Genomic DNA, 20141 nt, shown 5'->3' on the forward strand with positions numbered 1-20141 from the left:
AAACAGCTGATATTGCTGGGGAAAGCCATAGTGTTTCGGCTCACTTGGTGAGGTGAATCCTCCAAGCCCAAATCTGGGTGGTCACACGAGCCACGGTGCAGCAGGAAGGTGAGGCACGTGGGAAACAGGTAGTAGAAGCAATAATATCCACAGGAAGACAGGAGACCGAGAAGCAGGTAACAGAAGCACTGGAAGCCAGAGGCAGGAGACTTGGAAGCAGGTAGAAGAAGCACTGGAAGCCGCAGGCAGACAAGAGTCTGGGAAGTAGGTAGAAGAAGCACTGGAAGCCGCAGGCAGACAAGAGTCTGGGAAGTAGGTAGAAGAAGCACTGGAAGCCGCAGGCAGACAAGAGTCTGGGAAGTAGGTAGAAGAAGCACTGGAAGCCGCAGGCAGACAGGAGACCATGAAGCATGTAGCAGGAGCACTGAAAGCCACAGGCAGGTAGAAGACTGGGAAGCAGGTAGAAGCAGCACTGGAGGCCACAGGCAGACAAGAGACTGTGGAACATATAGCAGAAGCACTGGAACCTGCAGGCAGATAGTAGACCAGGAAGCAGGTACCAAAAGCACTGAAGGCCACAGGCAGGCAGGAGACAGGGAAGCAGGTAGCAGAAGTACTGGAAGCCCTAGGCAGACAAGAGACTGTGAAGCAGGTAGCAGAAGTACTGGAAGCCCTAGGCAAACAAGAGACTGTGAAGCAGGTATCAGAAGCACTGGAGGCCGCAGGCTTGCAGAAGACTGGGAAGCAGTGGAAGAAGCACTGGAAGCCGCAAGCAGATGGGAGACCAGACAAGCAAGCAGCAGAAGCATTGGAGGCCGCAGGCTGGCAGCCGACTGGGAAGCGGTGACAGAAGCACTGGAAGACACAGGCAAAGAGAAGACCAGGAAGCAGAAGCACTGGAGGCCACACACAGACAGGACACTGGAAAGCTAAAAGTCTTACTACCAAGATATAGGTGTGTGTCTTGGGTGGCTTATGGAGGCACAAAGAGACGAAAACATGGGAGCATACTGAGCCACCTGCCAACATGGAGCACAATTGAATTCAGCAAACTGAGGTGTATAACACATAGCTAACCGGGCCCAAAATATGTAGTATTACATAGGCAATGTTAAGAGAGTGGTTAGAGCTAGTGACTGTTTAATAGGTGCTTACAGTAACTGCCTGCTGTACAGTACCATGGCAAGAGTAAGTTTTTTGACATTGTGGGTGACTGGCTGTACCCAATAAAGGGCATTGTTGCTATCACTTTTGTGTACATACAATAGTTGTCATTGTTTTGGCATGTGGTTGTTGGTTGTACTGTTCCCCTAACATTGCAATATAAGGGGTAAATAAAAGGCCACCTTATATACTGTCCTTGTTTCAATGTCAAAAAGATGACAAAAAGACTTGGTAACAAAATGTAAAAAAATAAGATAACAAAACAAAAAACAACTCTATAAGGAGGACAGCATGTTAGAGCATGTTAGAGCACAGTATGTGAAATCTCTGCTTATAAACCAATTCAGCATTTCTTCAACGTTTTCTCTGGGGAAATCTGCTTTCCCCCCTCCCAGATGCTGACAATCACAGTTCAGCAGCTGATCTAGCAATCTCAGACATTGCCAAGCAATGGAAGGGAGAGGATAATGTGCATGTCCCCTCAGAAGACTGTAAATAAATGCCTAGTTGGTCTGCAAGCAGAGATTTCACATAATTTGCAGCTAAAGAAACAAATATGAATATATCTGTAATGGACTTACGCAAAACTGAAAAGAGAGGCAGAATTAGAGCTCAGTGATTTTTACAAAGTATTTTACTATAGCCTTCTAAGAAATGACAGGTCTTCTATAGTCATCCACCCTTCACCAATATTAGGTACAGTGTTAGCATTGCTCGGGTAACAATACTATGCTAGTATAATAGTATGCAATATTTGAATTGTGAACGGTGCTAATGCCATCTGCTTTCACAGCACTGAATGTGTCTAAAGACAAGTTATTGCAGACATGTAAGACTTTTGAGGTTGAACTGATGCAAGGAATCAGTCCAAAGCTCAGCTGACTTATACCTATGTTAACAGTAATTGGCTATGTTGCCTCATAATCATATCAGGTTAGATAGTTGGAGGCACGCAGGAGCTAATAATGAGAGAAAGCTTGAATTAACAAAGCCAAGTCTGGCAGAGGCAGACTAAAGTCTCTGTGTTTGCCCAAATATGATCTCCAGGATAATAAGACATTTACAAAGCAGCATATGTATCAGTGAAGCCTGAATGTCCATGTACTGGTATAACATGACAATGAGAAGCAGTCTGGCAGAAGACACCATAATCAGTTACAATAATGGACACTTTAATAATTTCTCAGATTTTGTATCATCGGTACATTTGTGCATGTTGTGTTGGTTCTCTGCTTCTGTAGGTATGATGGCTGAAGAGTGACACTGAGGTCCCAGCACACACCACTCAAGAAATAGGGGCATTTATTGTACTTGGTCAATAAATGCTGTTTCACTCGGGAATCAATACATACTTATATATTAAAATGAATGGCAGGTCATGTTATAGGAGGTTTAGCTGAGCCTGCCAGAGCGACAGCTGCTCTATATGACCCTTCAATGGGGGAGCTCCATGTATGATATCCGTAGGCCATAATACGACATATGGACAAGGGTTTTATAAATTGCAACAATTCTAACCCTAAAAACACTAAACTCTTAGGAATAAAGGTACATGGTAACCCATGTGGGAAATTGTCTACATCCTTATCGGTGTTGTACAGTTTAAAATAATTGAACTTAAAAAGAGATTAAAACAGTAAGTCATACAACTTATTGTTAGGACCACAGGAGCCCCTGCCCAGACAAAGAAGGCGGCTGGGGTAGATACTATAATGAGCAGCTAGCCCACTTCACACACATCACACTGATGACATGACAACACAGAAAATCCCTTCCTGTGATGAGCATAGGGCCAGAAATTCACCTGCTGAGCCCTGTTTTGGAGAGGATATCCAATAATCGAGGCACCTGTGATAAAACAAGCACAACTGAAAGTTGTATAACTTCCTATTTGAAAGGGAACTTGTCATGTCTGATAACGCTATTAACCTGCAAATATGGGGATAATCTGCATGTTAATAATAACATTATGAGACACTGTACTCAAAGTGCAGCACACAGGAAGAAATTCACTTTATATCTCCTGCCAGATTTCAGTCATGCAGGCATGATTACAGTCACCACTGTACTGAGAGCGGCGCATGTAACCACGCCCCAGCTCTGACTGACAGCTGGCTCTGTACTGATACACTGTTGAGTGAGCTGTCAGTCAGTTTCGGGGTGCGGTTACATGCGCCGCTCTCTGTGCTGTGAAATGTGACAACATAACTGAAAGCCAGAGGATTAAGGGAGAAATAAAGTAAATTTTCTCCTGGATGCTGCACTTTCAGTACAGTGGCCAGGCACCTTCATAACGATATTAATCTGCAGATTAACTCCATATCTGCAGGCTAATAGTGTTAGTGAATATGACAATTTCCCTTTAAGCTAATTTAAAGGGAACCTGTCAGGTCCAATATGCACCCAGGACCACGAGCAGTTCTGGGTGCATATTGCTAATCCCTGCCTAACTGTCCCTGTATACACTAGCATAGATAAAGGGATCTTTAGAAAAGTATTTCTAAAGAGCTTTTATCATATGTTAATGAGGCCAGTGACTTGTCCCCTGGGCGTTAGTTCTCCTGGTTAGTCAGCACCATTAGTATGGTAGTATGTCCCTGTGGGTGTGCTATCATGCTAACGAATGTGCGTCAGAGGATGATCTATCACTCACCTCTCCGCTGCCATCGACGCCCGACGCTGGATTTCGGCTCAGTGCGCATGACCCCTACAACCGTACCATAAGTGACTAACAAACTGTTATATATAATTTCAGTCTTTCACATTGACTATTAGGAAGGAGGGGGTATTTGGCATTTATGGACAAGAATAAGTCATCAATATGACCTCAGTGGGGACCCAGCACCTGCACTAATCACTTGTTAGCAGCTTTCGCAGAGACCAAAAGTACACAATGAATAGACAAGAACAGCACCACTTGGTACATGGAGTAGTGGCCGTTCTTGTGTGCTGACTTTTACAATCTGATATTGATGACAACCTAATAAAAGGACATCAAAATCAGTCCTGGGCAACCCCTTTAATTAAAACATAGATTTGATTTCATGCTTATTGTTATGGATGAGCTATAAATTAGATATGTAAAGTCAATCTTACTGGACATGTAGCAGCATCTCCAGTGTATAGGTAAATTTACTGGTGACAGTTTCAGGAAAAGCAAACACTTACTGAGGTCTTCCTCATTAGCAAATAGAAGCTATATCAAAAGTGAAGATAATTACTTCTAAGGAAGAAAGCCATGTGAGAATTATGAGGCTTGAGAACAGGCGACGACCAATGGAAATCCAATATTTCCCTGTCATAATCTGATACAACACCATCCACTTAAATTGCTTTTGTGGGTTCATGTGCCAGGTCTTTAGGCCTTGGGAAAACACAAAAATGTAACTTCAACCCTAATTATGGACAGATCATACTTGTGTTGTGTGTGTCTAGGATGGTGAATATACTGTATGGCGCCTCTTATGGCAGGAGGTGGCAGTGGAAAGTGTGGTGTAGATGTGTAGCCAGACTATAGGGTGCTTAGCTCATAGTCAGCCTAATGCAATAGGTGAGAGGACAAGTGAGTGTAAGAAGACGAGTACCCTGTTACAAACACATTTGAGTCACGTGTGTAGCAAATGGAGGTTTTTGTGATATTTATGTAAGAGGGCGCTTGGCTCTGTAGGCACCTCCCTGAAGACGTTAATCAAGACAGTGATGTAAAAAGCGTTGATATGAATAATGTGTTAATGCTTATTTCATGTATGTGGCCCTCTAGTGGCCTGTTTTAGATACTGCTCCTTAGCAAGGTATTAGAGGTGGCTTTAGTGAGTTAGTGTATAGTTAGGAATAATGGGAGGAGTTAGGTAGATGATATAGATGCAGAGGGTAAATATAAAGCAGTTAGGAAAAGAGTTGAGTTAGAGTTAAGTTGAACAAATTGAGTGCAAGCCAGTTGAGCACCCAAGGCCCAGAGAGTGGGTGTAGTGACAAGGCCTAAAACAGAGTTACAAACTGCAACGTAGGACGGGACAGCATAGTGCTCTATCCTACTGTAGTGAGTACCAGACTTTAACCCAGGTCGCTCGGGTTGCAACTGTGTCCAGTGTTACTAGTCCTATAGCGGAGGCCTGGCATAGACTTGGGCGCTCAGGTCGACAAGGAGAAGCCAAGTGGACGAGCTTTGTCTGACGGCAGTGCAGGTCAGTAGACAGAAACGGGACTCTAAGGGGTACTTTGCACACTACGACATCGCAAGCCAATGCTGCGATGCCGAGCACGATAGTCCTCGCCCCCGTCGCAGCAGCAATATCTTGTGATTGCTGCCGTAGCGAACATTATCATTACGGCAGCGTCACATGTACTTACCTGCCCTGCGACGTCGCTCTGGCCGGCGAACCGCCTCCTTCCTAAGGGGGCAGGTCGTGCGGCGTCACAGCGACGTCACACGGCAGGCGGCCAATAGAAGCAGAGGGGCGGAGATGAGCGGGACGTAAACATCCCGCCCACCTCCTTCATTCCTCATTGCAGCCGGGACGCAGGTAAGGAGATGTTCCTCGCTCCTGCGGCTTCACACACAGCGATGTGTGCTGCCTGCTGGAACGAGGAACAAGATCATACCGTCGCTGCTGCGAAATTATGGAAATGTCGGACCCTACACCGATCATACGATAACGACGCTTTTGCGTATGTAAAAGAATTCACATACTGCGATGTCGACAGCGACGCCGGATGTGCGTCACTTTCGATTTGACCCCACCGACATCGCACCTGCGATGTCGTAGTGTGCAAAGTACCCCTAAGGGTTGGACGCGACTATGGCGGTGCAGAACTCTATGACTTTACTGGGTGGAACCGTGGTGTCAGAAAGTGAAGGAGAGGACAGTGTATCAGCAACAGTAGTGCCAGGAACTATAGAGCAGTCTGCAGTACAAGTGTGCTCTGAAGTACAGTGTACCATTCATACAATGATCAAGTGTTGTAACCACAGTACTGAAGTGACTGAAGTACTCTGTGTAACTATTAGTAAAAGACTGCTGAATGAGAATAATGCAACTGTATTCATTAATTCCCGGAGGGAGACTCCTGGATTGAACGAGGGCATGAGCAGTGTAATGGTGTGCACAAAGTCCACACATCCCACCAGGTATCTTGCCAACCAGAACCTTCCTGTGTGGAGAGGACCAGGCCACGGGCCGAAGTGAAGGAAGGGTCGATCCACAGCAGAAGGACAGAGTCTGGCCCGCGGTCTCTGCCGCCCCTCTTCACTTATATTGGTGTTTTGGAGTTCAAACTTCTGAAATAGTGACAACTGCTGAAAGTAGAAAAACCTGAATTTCTTAAACTGAGTTAAAGGGATTGTGTAATGTGCCATTATGATGTTTATTAATGAAGAATATAATATTGTTGATTTTTTTTTTCAATTTACTCCTAATCAAAATAATGCATTCGTATAAGAATATTGATATTTAATCATAAGGATGGTGCCATAAAGAGTTACTAATACTGCCTGTCTTGTGGCCCTGTATGATGTAGTTACGTTATTAGGTGGCCGAGCGTGCACAGTCAATCTCTCTTCTTTTGAAAAATCATCCATCCTGGCCAGCTCTCTTCAAGTGCAGTACAAAGCCAGGGATAATACAACAGAGCTGGGACAGAGGAATGTCATTTTACTGCTGTGTGCAGCTACCTTGACAGATTGACTGAGCTTGTTTGGCCATCTGTCTTCTGTCCTATTAGATTCCTGGCCTTTAGACCCTATCCCTGGCTTTTTACTCCACTAGAAGAGAGCTGACCAGTGAATTCTACTTTTACAGTCCAGTACCACAGGTGTATAACATTAGGCACCTAGCCATGCAGTCTGCCATTAACATTGTGAAAGAATGGCTTGATCTCACTGAATTTAAGAATGGTTATTGGATGTCAATGCTGAATAAATGTTGCCAACTCACTAGTAACTCAGTAACTGCAGAGTTTCAGCACAAAAACAGTGCATCAGGAACGTCAGAGCCTGGCCATAGCCTGTATGCATGCTCACCACACAAGACTCCATTGCTGAACTAAAAACATGTTCAAGCACGTTTAAAGTTTGCTCATCAATATGTAGACAAGCCTGTGAAATACTGGGAGAATATAGTCTGGTCAGATGAGACCAAAATTCAGCTCTTTGGATGGAAAAATAGACACCATGTTTGGAGGTCAAAAAACACTGCATATCGCACCAAAAAACCCATAACAGTGAAGTTTGGAGGTGGGAACATTGGGTTGTTTTTCAGCATACAGCACTGGCAAACTTCAAATAGTTGAAGGATGAATGGACAAATATAGCTAGACATTTTTTATTCAAATCTGCTGCCATCTATCTGGATGATAAAGATGTAATGAGGGTGGACACTTCAACAAGGCAGTGATCTCTAACACACAGCCTATGTGCGCACGTTGCGTTCTATTACGCAGCGTAAAATAGTCACTGCATGTGCGTCTCAGAACGCAGCCGAAAAGCTGCGTTCTGAGACGCATTCGGCAGAACGCAACGTGCGCACATTCCTGCAGAATTCATGCGTTCTGGATGCTTGCTCTGCCATGGGAAAAGCATCCAGAGCACACATTTTTGACAGTGCGGTCCCTCTCGGCTCTGCTGCATCCCCATAGCCTTACAGCAGAGCCGACTGGGACCAGAATGTCAAAAAGAGCACATGGCTGGCTGCGGGAGACAGCCGCGCGATCAGAATGAACTCGGGTGAACTTCACCCGACTTCATTGTGATCGCGCGGCTCTGTCCGTGTGCCACAGCTTAATTTGCGGTCACAGGTGAAGGACTCACCTGTGACCGCAAATCTGAGTGACTGCAGTGAGCCGCGCGATCACCGGTGCCGTAACTCAGGTTACCCGCGGCCAGCTCGACTCCTCCACCCGAGACCTGTGGCCGCGGGTAACCTGAGAGACGTCCCCGCACACATCCCAACATTACCGCCGACGTCCCCGCACACATCCCGACATTCCCGCACACATCCCAGCACACATCCCGACATCACCGCACACATCCTGACATTACTACCGACATTCCCGCACACATCCCGACATTACCGCCTACAACCCAGCACACATCCCGACATCACCGCACACATCCTGACATTACTACCGACATTCCCGCACACATCCCGACATTACCGCCGACGTCCCTGCACACATCCTGACATTACCGCCAACATCCCCGCACACATCCCGACATTACCGCCGACATCCCCAGCACACATCCCGACATCCCCGCACACATCCCGACACTACAGCCCTCATCATCACCACACGCACACACCAGCATTACCTCAGTGACGTCGGCATTACCCGCGGCCAGCTCGACTCCTCCACCCGAGACCTGTGGCCGCGGGTAACCTGAGAGACGTCCCCGTACACATCCCAACATTACCGCCGACATCCCCGCACACATCCCGACATCCCCGCACACATCCCGACATTCCCGCACACATCCTGACATTACCGCCGACATCCCCGCACACATCCTGACATTACCGCCGACATCCCCGCACACATCCTGACATTACCGCCGACATCCCCGCACACATCCCGACATTCCCGCCAACATCCCCGCACACATCCCGACATTCCCGCCAACATCCCCGCACACATCCCGACATTACCGCCGACATCCCCAGCACACATCCCGACATCCCCGCACACATCCCGACACTACAGCCCTCATCATCACCACACACACACACACACCGGCATTACCTCAGTGACGTCCCCGCTGACAGCGCGACTCACTTCAATTTCTGCATAGAGCGGACAGGAGCGGCGGTGTTGTACTGCCGCTCCTGTCAGCTTCATGTAGCAGAGCTGGATGTGTCGCGGCACCTCGTGGATTACGCCGGACCTGGAGGTGTGTTTGGGGATTTTAATAAAGTGGTGAAAGAGGGTGGTTTTCGTCTTTTATTTCAAATAAAGGATTTTTCAGGTGTATGTGTTTATTTACTTTCACCAGGTTAATCATTGGGGGTGTCTCATAGACGCCTGCAACGATTAACTAGGACTTAGTGGCAGCTATGGGCTGCTGCCATTAACTCCTTATTACCCAGATTGCCACCGCACCAGGGCAGTTCTGGATGAGCCGGGTACATTCCCGGGACTGTCGCATCTAATCCATGTGGCAATTCCGGGTGGCTGCTGGCTGATATTTTTAGGCTGGGGGGCGCCCCATAACGTGGGGCTCCCCATCCTCAAAATACCAGCCTTCAGCCGTGTGGCTTTACCCTGGCTGGTATCAAAATTGGGGGGGACCGCACAGTTTTTTTTTAATTATTTATTTATTTATTTTACTGCACTACATAGACCCACCCACCGGCCGCTGTGATTGGTTGCAGTGAGACAGCTGTCATTCAGCATGGGGGCATGTCTGACTGCAACCAATCATAGGCACCGGTGGGCGGGGAAGCAGGGAATACGAGATTGAATAATGGGCGGCCGGCATTTTCAAAAGCAGGAGAAGCCGCCAGAGCAGTGTGACAGCTGTCCAGCTGATCGGTGAGTATGAGAGAGGGGGGAGAGGGATAGACCGACAGAGAGACCGACCGACCGACAGGGAGACACAGAGACTGACAGACTGACAGAGAGAGAGACCGACATTACAACCAATACGCACAAAAGAAGTGACATGTCACTTCTTAGAATGCGCGCTTCTGACAGCAGCTGAAGCGCTGCGCTCTAATACGCCACATGCGCACGTCTCCTGTATAATCTTCATAGATTATGCTGGGGACGCAGGACGCATGCAGTTACGCTGCGGTGCAGATCGCAGCGTAACTGCATGTAAATACGCAACGTGCGCACATGGCCTCAATTGGTTTCAGACAAAGAAAATAAAACTGGAAGAATGGCTTTTTCTATCACCTAAACTGAATCCAATAGAAAATGTATGGAGTTCTTAGAAGGAGCCCACGGGACTGTCAGGATTTGAAGAGTGTTTACATGGAGTAACGGGCCAAAATCACATCTGAGCAATGCATGTGAATAGTTTCGTCATACAGGAGAATCTTTAAGCTGTCATCACCAACAAAAGCTTATGTATGAAGTATTAATTAAATTTCAGTAAGAGCGTTCAATACTTTTTCCCTGTGTCATTTCTCATCACTAAATTTCTGAATATCTATGACTTGATTTTTTTGCCTGTGTGGATTGGATGGGTTGTTACTAACATCTGGTGAGAAATTAATGTCAATAACACCTTTAGATATATATTTACTTAGAAAATTGGTGGTGTGTTCAAAACGTATTTCACTCGCTGTCTATATTTTATTATATATATATATGTATTTTTTTTCATAAATATGTGTTTGTGTATGTGTGTGTGTGTATCGGTTTGTATGTGTAATATATATATGTATTCCCAATTATGTTATTTACCTAGATGGTTGGGCATTCATTGTGTGTATTCCTGACCTTGGTAGGTCATTTTTCTGCACATCCTTGCAGTAACAGGTGCAATAAGCTTATGGCAATTTGCCCCCTAACACCTAGGATAACAAGGGTACTATTGCAAATACATTATAACAATCCAACGTTTTAGATGTCCACTTGTACTTAGACAATCGTCTACATTTTTTATGAAATATATTGCTATGCATAAAGAGTATCTGCTTACCATCAATCATCAGTAATAACTCTGGCCTGAGTGTAAGGGGCACTTTGCATACTACGACATCGCAGGTGCGATGTTGGAGGGGTCATGTCGAAAGTGACGCACTTCCGGCGTCGCACTCGACATCGTAGTGTGTAAATCCTAGATGATACGATTAACGAGCGCAAAATCATCGTAATCGTATCATCGGTGTAGTGTCTGGGAATTCCATAGTTACGCGACTGCGACAGGTACGATGTTGTTCCTCGTTCCTGCTGCAGCACACCTTGCTGTGTGTGAAGCCGCAGGAGCGAGGAACATCTCCTACCTGCGTCCTGCAGCTCACGCCGGCTATGCGGAATGACAGAGGTGGGCGGGATGTGTACGTCCCGCTCATCTCCGCTTCTATTGGCCGCCTGCCGTGTGACGTCGCTATGACGCCGCACGACCCGCCCCCTTAATAAAGAGGCGGGTCGCCGGCCAGATGACATCGCAAGGCAGGTGAGTGCATGTGAAGCTGCTGTAGCGATAATGTTCGCTACGGCTGCTATCACAAGATATCGCTGCTGCAACGGGGACGGGGACTATCGTGCTCGGCATCGCAAGCATCGGCTTGCAATGTGGTTGTGTGCAAAGTGCCCCTAAGATATGTAAATAATAAAAAAAAAACACCAATAACTGATAGATGGATTTCAAAATCCTTTGCAAAGATCTGCAAGACTCTCGTTATAACTAACCTCCGAGTCGGCAAGAAGATTCCTCATGACCCAGTAAAGGGTATCAGAGTTATCAGTGTTGTATATCAAAGGCATTTGCTGCATGCTGGCCATACTATTGTACAGTATTGCACAGTAAATATTGATAACAGGATTTGTATGTATGCAGGATCAACCAAGATCAGTAATCAATTAAAATTATATTACTTAAAATTGATTTTCCTATGCACTTACTAAAATACATGTGTGCTAAGCCTTTCAGCTCCTAAAGCAAAAATGTTTTCTATTACTTCGACAACTTCTATAGCATTCACATGACTGCATGATGAGATCACACCAGATTTATTTAATAATTTGAACATATCTGGCAAAAGTTTCTCTTACCTCATTTGGGGGAACCACAGCTAAAGGCTTGATGACAGCAGCAAGTGGAATTTGAGACTGTTTAGCCATGTCGGAGGAGGTAGGGAAACAATATGTTGTACATCGAATGTAACGTGGACTGGCGTTCCCTGGAACATTGAAGACATTCGATTATGACTGAATCATATCAAAATCATATCCCACAAACCAAGCAACTGTTAACAAAAGCAGTCAGCATACCACAATGCTCACAGAACGTCCGAAGCAATATTTCAATTTCCCAAATGGTAGATGTACTTTTATTATTAGGAAATACTATACTTTAATAGGGGACTGTTCTGGGAAACCACAAAGAAACCCGAGAAACTCAGCTCTAGTGTTGTATAAACTTAGCCTGTAACATTTCTCCGAGCCCTCGCAGCAAAATGAAAACAATCTCAATGTTAGCCGTCAATGTGAGAGGAGTTAACTACCTGCACATGATTACCTTGATCCTGAATAGTACAGTCGGTGGTGACGAGCGGGGGGACTTGTCCTCGGACATTAGTGGTATAGACTTGTCCAGCTCTGTTCACCTTATCGTTGTCAATCACTTGTATCTGTTAAAATAAAATTAGTTGAAAAACCTTAGTAGAACTATTCATTTAGCAGTAACATATGAAACAAAAGGCGGATAAGCATACTGCACTAAAATATTGGATTTTCCAACATATCTTTTTTTAGACATTTGAGCCGCAATTCATCAAAGCAATTATGCCAGAACAATGCTTTGAAAAGTTGCTAAACGTTTGCGACTTTTGGTGGTTTTCACACTAGCTAGAAGCAGCTCTGCCAAAGCTAGAGGAATCGAGGCAGGATTGGTCATGGCTACGCCTGCCTATCAAATTCAGCAAAACTGCTGGCGTTTCTTACACCAATAATGCTACTCCAGACTCCCTGGAGAAGGGGAATGGAGGTGCACACTGCTTAGAAGAAGCGCCAAATTCAATAAGTGGCGTGCGCTTCTAAATGAACTGGCCCCTTAAGGGTGCTTTACACGAGACGATCTATCGTGCGATAGATCGTCGGGGTCATGTTTTTTGTGACGCACATCCGGCATCGCTTGCGATGTCGGCCTGTGTGACACCTCCTAGCGACGCAGTATCGCTCACAAATTGTGAGTCGTGTACTCGTCGCTAGGTTTCATAAAATCATTTATGAAACATGGCGCCGGTTGTTCATCGTTTCCATGGTATCACACAATGCTCCGTGTGACACCACGGGACGTTGAACATCGCTTACCTGCGTCCCGCGGCTCCCACCGGCTATGTGGAAGGAAGAAGGTGAGCGGGATGTTTACATCCCGCTCATCTCCGCCCCTACGCTTCTATTGGCCGGCCGCCACGTGACATCGCTGTGACGCCGAACATCCCTCCCACTCCAGGAAGTGGATGTTCGCCGCCCTCAGCGATGTTGCACGGGAAGTAAGTACATGTGACGGGGGGCTAACGAGTTTGTGCGCCACGGGCAATCAATTGCCCGTGACGCACAAACGACGGGGGCAGGTACGATCGATCGTGAAATCGCACGATCGGTCGTCCCGTGTAAAGCAGGCTTTAGTGATCATTCTGACTGCACTGCTTTCTTGTTGGATATCATGAAAGCTATATGTGGCACAAAAACACTAAGAAATGGTTTTCATCCCACAATGCAAATTTCGCAGTCAAGTCCTTAAAGATAGGCAAAGCTGCTTCACAATTAAAATGGGTGTTTACTCACAAGTATATAAAAAAATGAGTTTACTGCTTTCACAGATCAAATAACACTGCTGAAAAATAAATATCCATACAACTCTGTGTAACCGTCCTGTCGTTTCTATTTCTACCCCTGCCAAGTAGCCCTTCTTCTCTGGTAGGAATAGGAGTGCTCCTGATGAATATAGGGTTTGAGGTGTACCAAGATGTACATTATTACATTGTAATATTAGTGATCTGGAGATAACGGAAATTTCCAATATTGTGATATTTCAGCCGCCCACCCTCATCATCTCCTCCATCTTTTACTTGACATCAGTCTTGCTAGGAGAATACATCTTATTTTGTTGAAGAATGAGAAATAAATGATATATGGATGGTAAAAACAGACACTCGGAATGAAAACTGCTCAAAATCGAGAAGAACTTGGATGAAAAAAGTCTGTTTCTTGCAGATGCAAAACATATCTGGAGGTGTGAATACAGTCTAGAACAGATACCTGTATATACCATATTTTTCAGACCATAAGACACACCATAGACTGCAGAAAATAAGAAAAACATTTTTCCTGTTAATTAAAACATCCCTGATGGTATAAAGTGGAAGGGTCATTAGCACTAATTTGAATGTACTAGGGTAAAATAGGGAGGTAAAATATCTATTGTACGTGTCTTTCTGCAGTGTGTATTATACATGAACAGCTCTGCTACATATACATTTACTAATACATAAACACATAGCACAGCTCTTCTACATGCACATTTGCACTCACACATACAGCTATACTACATGTACAATTACAATTAGACACACACAGCTCTGCTATATACACATTTACGCTTATGTGGCAACCTTGGGCTTCAGGCGCCACAGGGTATTACACCCCTTTTATGGGGTAATATCTATTCCCGGTCAGGAAGGGGTTAACCTGCTGGTGCCTTCACAAAACACACACAAACAATAGCAGGTGCTTACCCCCTGGGGGGTTGGACTAGGGCAGACAGGGGAGCCAGCCATCACGAAAAATGGGACTTCTCCAGAGGACAACCACAGGGGGCGGGCACCACATGGGGTAGAAGTAGGCGCAACCAACACACTTTAGACAGAACCTTTCAGGGCACAACTTGGGATAACATCTAGCACTGACAACTGGAGTTAGTGTTTCCTCTCGCCTCGTGGACCTGTGGCTTGGAGCAGGAGGCTCGGCCCAGGTTCCGAATGGCTACAGAGGAACACTTCACTAAACTTTCACGTGCACCGGCGGTGACCGCCAACGGATCCGGGATCAGCTGGAGCCCATCATGGCAGAAAACGACACCTCGGGCAGCACTTAAAAGGACTTGTGAGTAAAAACACTTGAAACCGCAGCCTTAGCCTTTGCCTCTGCCTCTCCTTAAACCGGCGCCGACGCCCAGCACTGCGGCGCCAACGGGGACTACCACCAAACCCTCGCCATCCTCCCGGGGTAATCCTGCTCCGCCTGTGTAGAGCGACACCATCCTGGCTGCAATTAACATCTGCCCGGTGAGAGACCCATTAGTGGTGGCCCCCATTCCTGGCCACACGCCACAGATGGCGTCACGATCCTAATAGACTTTCCTAACCTCCAACTACTACCTCCATGCTCCCTACCACCCTCCAATCCTCCTTCCTGTACACCTCAGGGCAACGGAACTGGGCCAGGGCACCCCATGACGACGCAGAAGAATCTGCACCCCTGGCCTGGCAACGAGTAGGTTAAAACACCTGCCCAGTGGGCGCTACACTTACACACAGCTCATCTACATGCACATTTGCATACACAAACATAGCTATGCTACATGCAAATTTGCACACAAACAGCTCTGCAGTTCTCTCTGTGATCGGGAAGGACGCGGTGTAAGGCCCTGTGCGCACTAGGCGTTTTTACCCGCGGATTTACCCGCGGTTTTGCTGCGGAAATTTCTTGAGAAATGTTTGAAATCTTTCTGCAGACATTTCCCAGCAAAACCTATGAGAAAAAAAAATAGCTGTGCGCACACTGCGTTTTTTTCTCAAGAAAATTTTTTGTGAAGATTTTCTTGAGAAAATGTGCATGTCACTTCTTTTCCGCAGGTAGCTGCGGTATACCCCCGGTATTTCACTCCATTCACTGTAATGTAATCGCGAAATTCCGGGGGTATACCGCAGGTAGCAAATGATGTGCGGTATACCCCCGGTATAGCCGCGATTTACCTGCGGTAATGTTCATCGCTGCCTGCGGTTTTGCAGGGAGTGATGTCATTATGACAGAAGAGGAAGCGGAGCAGAGTAAACACACAGATCACACTCCCTGGACGCCGCAAAGAAGCACTTCCGTGTGACCTCCAGGTGCCCGTGCAGTCTGTGTCCCGCTCCGGCCCCGCGGCTGCCTGCACTCCAGTGTCTGCCCGCAGTGTCTGCAGCTTCTCACCCTGCAGCGCAGGCAGACACTGACACACAGCAGTACGTGCAGCCGCGGGGATGACGGGCACTGCTGTCAGGAGGTGAGATGAGATCATTACCTGCTGTGACGATCTCCTGCCTCCTGACGTCACTGCTGTCACTGCCGTTTATGCCCGCGGCCCGAGACCGTCACTGGCGATGACGTCACGGGCTCTCGCGATACCGCGGAGAACGCGGTGGGCATAGAAGGCAGTGAGAGCGCTGATGGCAAGACTGCAGGAGATCGTCACAGCATGTAATGATCTCATCTAACCTCCTGATGGCAGCTCTCGTCATCCCCTGCAGTGACCTGGGCTGACCTATTGATGTTAGCTCAGGTCACTGCATTACTCTCCCAGCCAATGGGGAACATTCTGTTCTTCATTGACTGGGACAGTGACTATGGTATGGATCGTCGTGGGACCCCCCCCCCCCCTTATTGGATTACGCCGGACCCGGATTTGATTGTTCTTGTCAATAAATTGTTGAAAGGGGGAACGTGGGGAGTGTTTTTTCAAATAAAACTTTTTTTATTGTCTATTTTTTATTTCTTACTGACTGGGTTGGTGATGTCGGGTATCTGATAGACGCCTGACATCACTAACCCCAGGGCCTGATGCCAGGTGAGATTACACATCTGGCATCAACCCCATATATTACCCCGTTTGCCACCGCACCAGGGCAAGGGGATGAGTTGGGGCGAAGCGTCAGGATTGGCACGTCTAATGGATGTGCCACTTCTGGGGCGGCTGCTTCCTGCTATTTGTAAGCTGGGGAGTGTCTAATAACAGTGGACCTCCCTAGTCTGAGAATATCAGACCCCAGCTGTCCGCTTTACCTTGGCTGGTGATCCAATTTGGGGGGCACCCCACGTTTTTTGTTTTAAATTATTTATTTAATATAAAATAACAGCGTGGGGTGCCCTCTGTTTTGGATTACCAGCCAAGGGTGAAGTTGCCAGCTGTGGTCTGCAGGCTGCAGCCGTCTGCTTTACCCTAGCTGGCTACAAAAGATGGGGGGACCTCACGTCATTTTTTTTTTAATTATTTATTTATTTTTTGGCTAAATACAAGGCTAGGCACCCTTTAGTGCCACATGAAAGTCACTAAAGGGTACCAGCTTAGAATATGCAGGGGGGTGGGACATTATATAGGTCTTTCTCATCTATCTATCTATCTATTCATCTATCCATCTTTCCCTGTATCCATTATCTGTCTATCTATCGATTATCTATTTATTATCTATATTATTTATTGCAGTTCAGCATAAAAAAAACGCAGGGACCAACCTGCGGAAAAACCACGGCAAAACTGTGGCAAAAACGCATGCATTTTTCCCGCGGTTTTGGTGCAGTTTTTTACCGCAGGTACGGTAATCTTCAACTCCCAGAAGTTTCTCAAGAAAGTTTCTTGAGAAAAATCACTTTTCTAGTGCGCACATAGCCTTAAGCGGGCTTTACACGCTACAACATCGCTAATGCGGAGTCGTTGGGGTCACGGAATTCGTGACGCACATCCGGCCGCATTAGCGATGCCGTTGCGTGTGACATCGATTAGCGATTTTGCATCGTTGCAAAACAGTGAAAAATCGCTAATCGGCGATACGGGGGTCCATTCCCAATTATCGTTACTTCAGCAGTAACGAGGTTGTTCCTCGTTCCTGCGGCATCACACATCGCTGCGTGTGACGCCGCAGGAGCGAGGAACGTCTCCCTACCTGCCTCCCGGCCGCTATGCGGAAGGAAGGAGGTGGGCGGGATGTTACGTCCCGCTCATCTCCGCCCCTCCGCTGCTATTGGGCGGCGGTTCAGTGACGTCGCTGTGACGCCGCACGGACCGCCCCCTTAGAAAGGAGGCGGTTCGCCGGTCACAGCGACGTCGCCGGACAGGTAAGTATGTGTGACGGCTCTGGGCGATGTTGTGCGCCACGGGCAGCGATATGCCCGTGTCGCGCAACAGATGGGGGCGGGTACGCACACTAGCGATATTGGGACCGATATCGCAGTGTGTAAAGTAGCCTTTAGGCTCCATAACAGGAAGCTGCCTTCGGACTTTAAGAAGTACACACGTTTAAGCAGGAGTTTTTCTTTTAGAAAATATGTCTTATAGTCCAAAAATATGGTACATCATAGACCCATTACTATAAATATTAACCCCTTCACCCCCGGCCACTAAAACACCCTAATGACCGGGCCATTTTTTGCAATTCTGACCAGTGTCACTTTGACAGGTTATAACTCTGGAACGCTTCAACGGATCCTGGCGATTCTGACACTGTTTTTTCGTGACATATTGTACTTCATGTCAGTGGTAAATTTAGGCCGATATTTTTTGCGTTTATTTGTGAAAATGTAGGAAATAGTGCGAAAATTTGGAAAATTTCGCAATTTTCAAACTTTGAAAATTTATGGCCATAAATCTGAGAGATATGTCACACAAAATAGTTACTAAATAACATTTCCCACTTGTCAACTTTACACCAGCGCAATTTTCGAAAGAAATGTTTTTTTCGTTAGGAAGTTAGAAGGGGTCAAAGTTCATCAGCAATTTCTAATTTTTCCAACAAAATTTACAAAATATTTTTTTTAGGGACCACATCACATTTGAAGTGCCTTTGAGAGGCCGAGGTGACAGAAAATACCCAAAAGTGACCCCATTCTAAAAACTGCACCCCTCACACTGCTCAAAACCACATCCAAGAAGTTTATTAACCCTTTAGGTGCGTCACAGGAACCAAAGCAATGTGGAAGGAAAAAATGAAAATTTTACTTTTTAACACAAAAATGTTACTTTAGCCATAAAATTTTCATTTTTACAAGGGAGAAAAGAGAAATTGCACTCTACAATTTATTGTGCATTTTCTCCTGAGTACGCTGATATCCCATATGGGGTAAAAATCAATTGTTTGGGTGCACGGCAGAGGTCGAAAGGCAAGGAGCGCCATTTGAATATTTGAACACAAAATTAGCTGCACTCATTAGCGGACGCCATGTCGGGTTTGAAGACCCCCTGAGGTGCCTAAACAATGGAGCTCCCCCACAAGTGACCCCATTTTGGAAACTAGAGCCCTCAAATATTTTTTATAGATGTTTGATGGGCACTTTGAACACCTGGGGGCTTCACAGAAGTTTATAACGTTGAGCCGTGAAAAGAAAAAAAAAAATTTTACCACAAAACTGTTGCTTCAACTAGGTAGCTTTTTTTTCACAAGGGTATCGGGAAAAAATGCAACATAAAATGTATTGTCCATTTTCTCCTGAGTACGCAGATACCTCACATGTGGTGGAAAGTAATTGTTGGGCGCATGGCGGGGCTCAGAAGAGAAGGGCACCATTTGACAGCAAAATTGATTGGAATCATTAGCGGACGCCATGTCACGTTTTTAGACCCCCCCCCATAGTGCCTAAACAGTGGAGCTCCCCCACAAATTACCCCATTTTGGAACTAGACCCCTCAAGGAATTTATCTAGATGTTTAGTGAGCCCCTTGTACCCCCAGGGGCTCCACTGAAAGTTGATAACGTTGAACCGTGAAAATTATTTATTTTTTTTAAAAAAATTTTTTTAAATTTTTGCAGCAACAAGGTAGTTTTTTTTTTCTCTTTTTACAACGGTATCAGGAAAAAATGCACCATAAAACGTATGGTGCAATTTTTCCCGAGTACGCAGATACCTCACATGTGGTGGAAATCAATTGTTTGGGCGCATGGCGGGGCTCAGAAGACAAGGAACGCCATTTGACTTTTCAAACGCACAGACGCAGTGCACTGATCGGCCGCTGCAGGAGGCACGGTCGGATGAGATACAAAAAGCGCTGGGGATACGGAAAAAAAAAAAAAGTCACGCCAAAAATTTAGCAGGGATGTTGATCCGCGCTCAGCGGGAAGCACGGACAGATGCGATACTTTTTTTTCTGTATCCCCGATGCTTTTTGTATTGCATCAGTCCGTGCGTCCCGCCGAGCGCTGATCAGGGATGCACATAACGGATCGGCATCCCTGCTCAATTTTTGGCGTGACTTTTTTTTCCGTATCCCCGATGCTTTTTGTCACGCCAAAAATTGAGCAGGGATGCCGATCCGTTATGTGCATCCCTGATCAGCGCTCGGC

At 46.3% G+C, this 20141-nt stretch overlaps 1 protein-coding gene across 1 annotated transcript in view; it reads right to left on the reverse strand.

Annotated features, from left to right (window-relative positions):
• Nucleotides 1–20141, reverse strand: part of SEC24D (SEC24 homolog D, COPII component) — a 164588-nt gene that overhangs the window by 104881 nt on the left and 39566 nt on the right. Inside the window, exons 7-8 of the mRNA XM_075350122.1 lie at nt 12347–12458; nt 11881–12008 (exon numbers count right to left, since the gene is read on the reverse strand). Of these exons, the coding sequence (XP_075206237.1) occupies nt 11881–12008; nt 12347–12458 (240 nt within the window). The remainder of the gene's footprint in view (nt 1–11880; nt 12009–12346; nt 12459–20141) is intronic.

The sequence above is a fragment of the Anomaloglossus baeobatrachus genome, chromosome 1, assembly GCF_048569485.1.
Source record: "Anomaloglossus baeobatrachus isolate aAnoBae1 chromosome 1, aAnoBae1.hap1, whole genome shotgun sequence".
NCBI classification, from domain to species: domain Eukaryota; kingdom Metazoa; phylum Chordata; class Amphibia; order Anura; family Aromobatidae; genus Anomaloglossus; species Anomaloglossus baeobatrachus.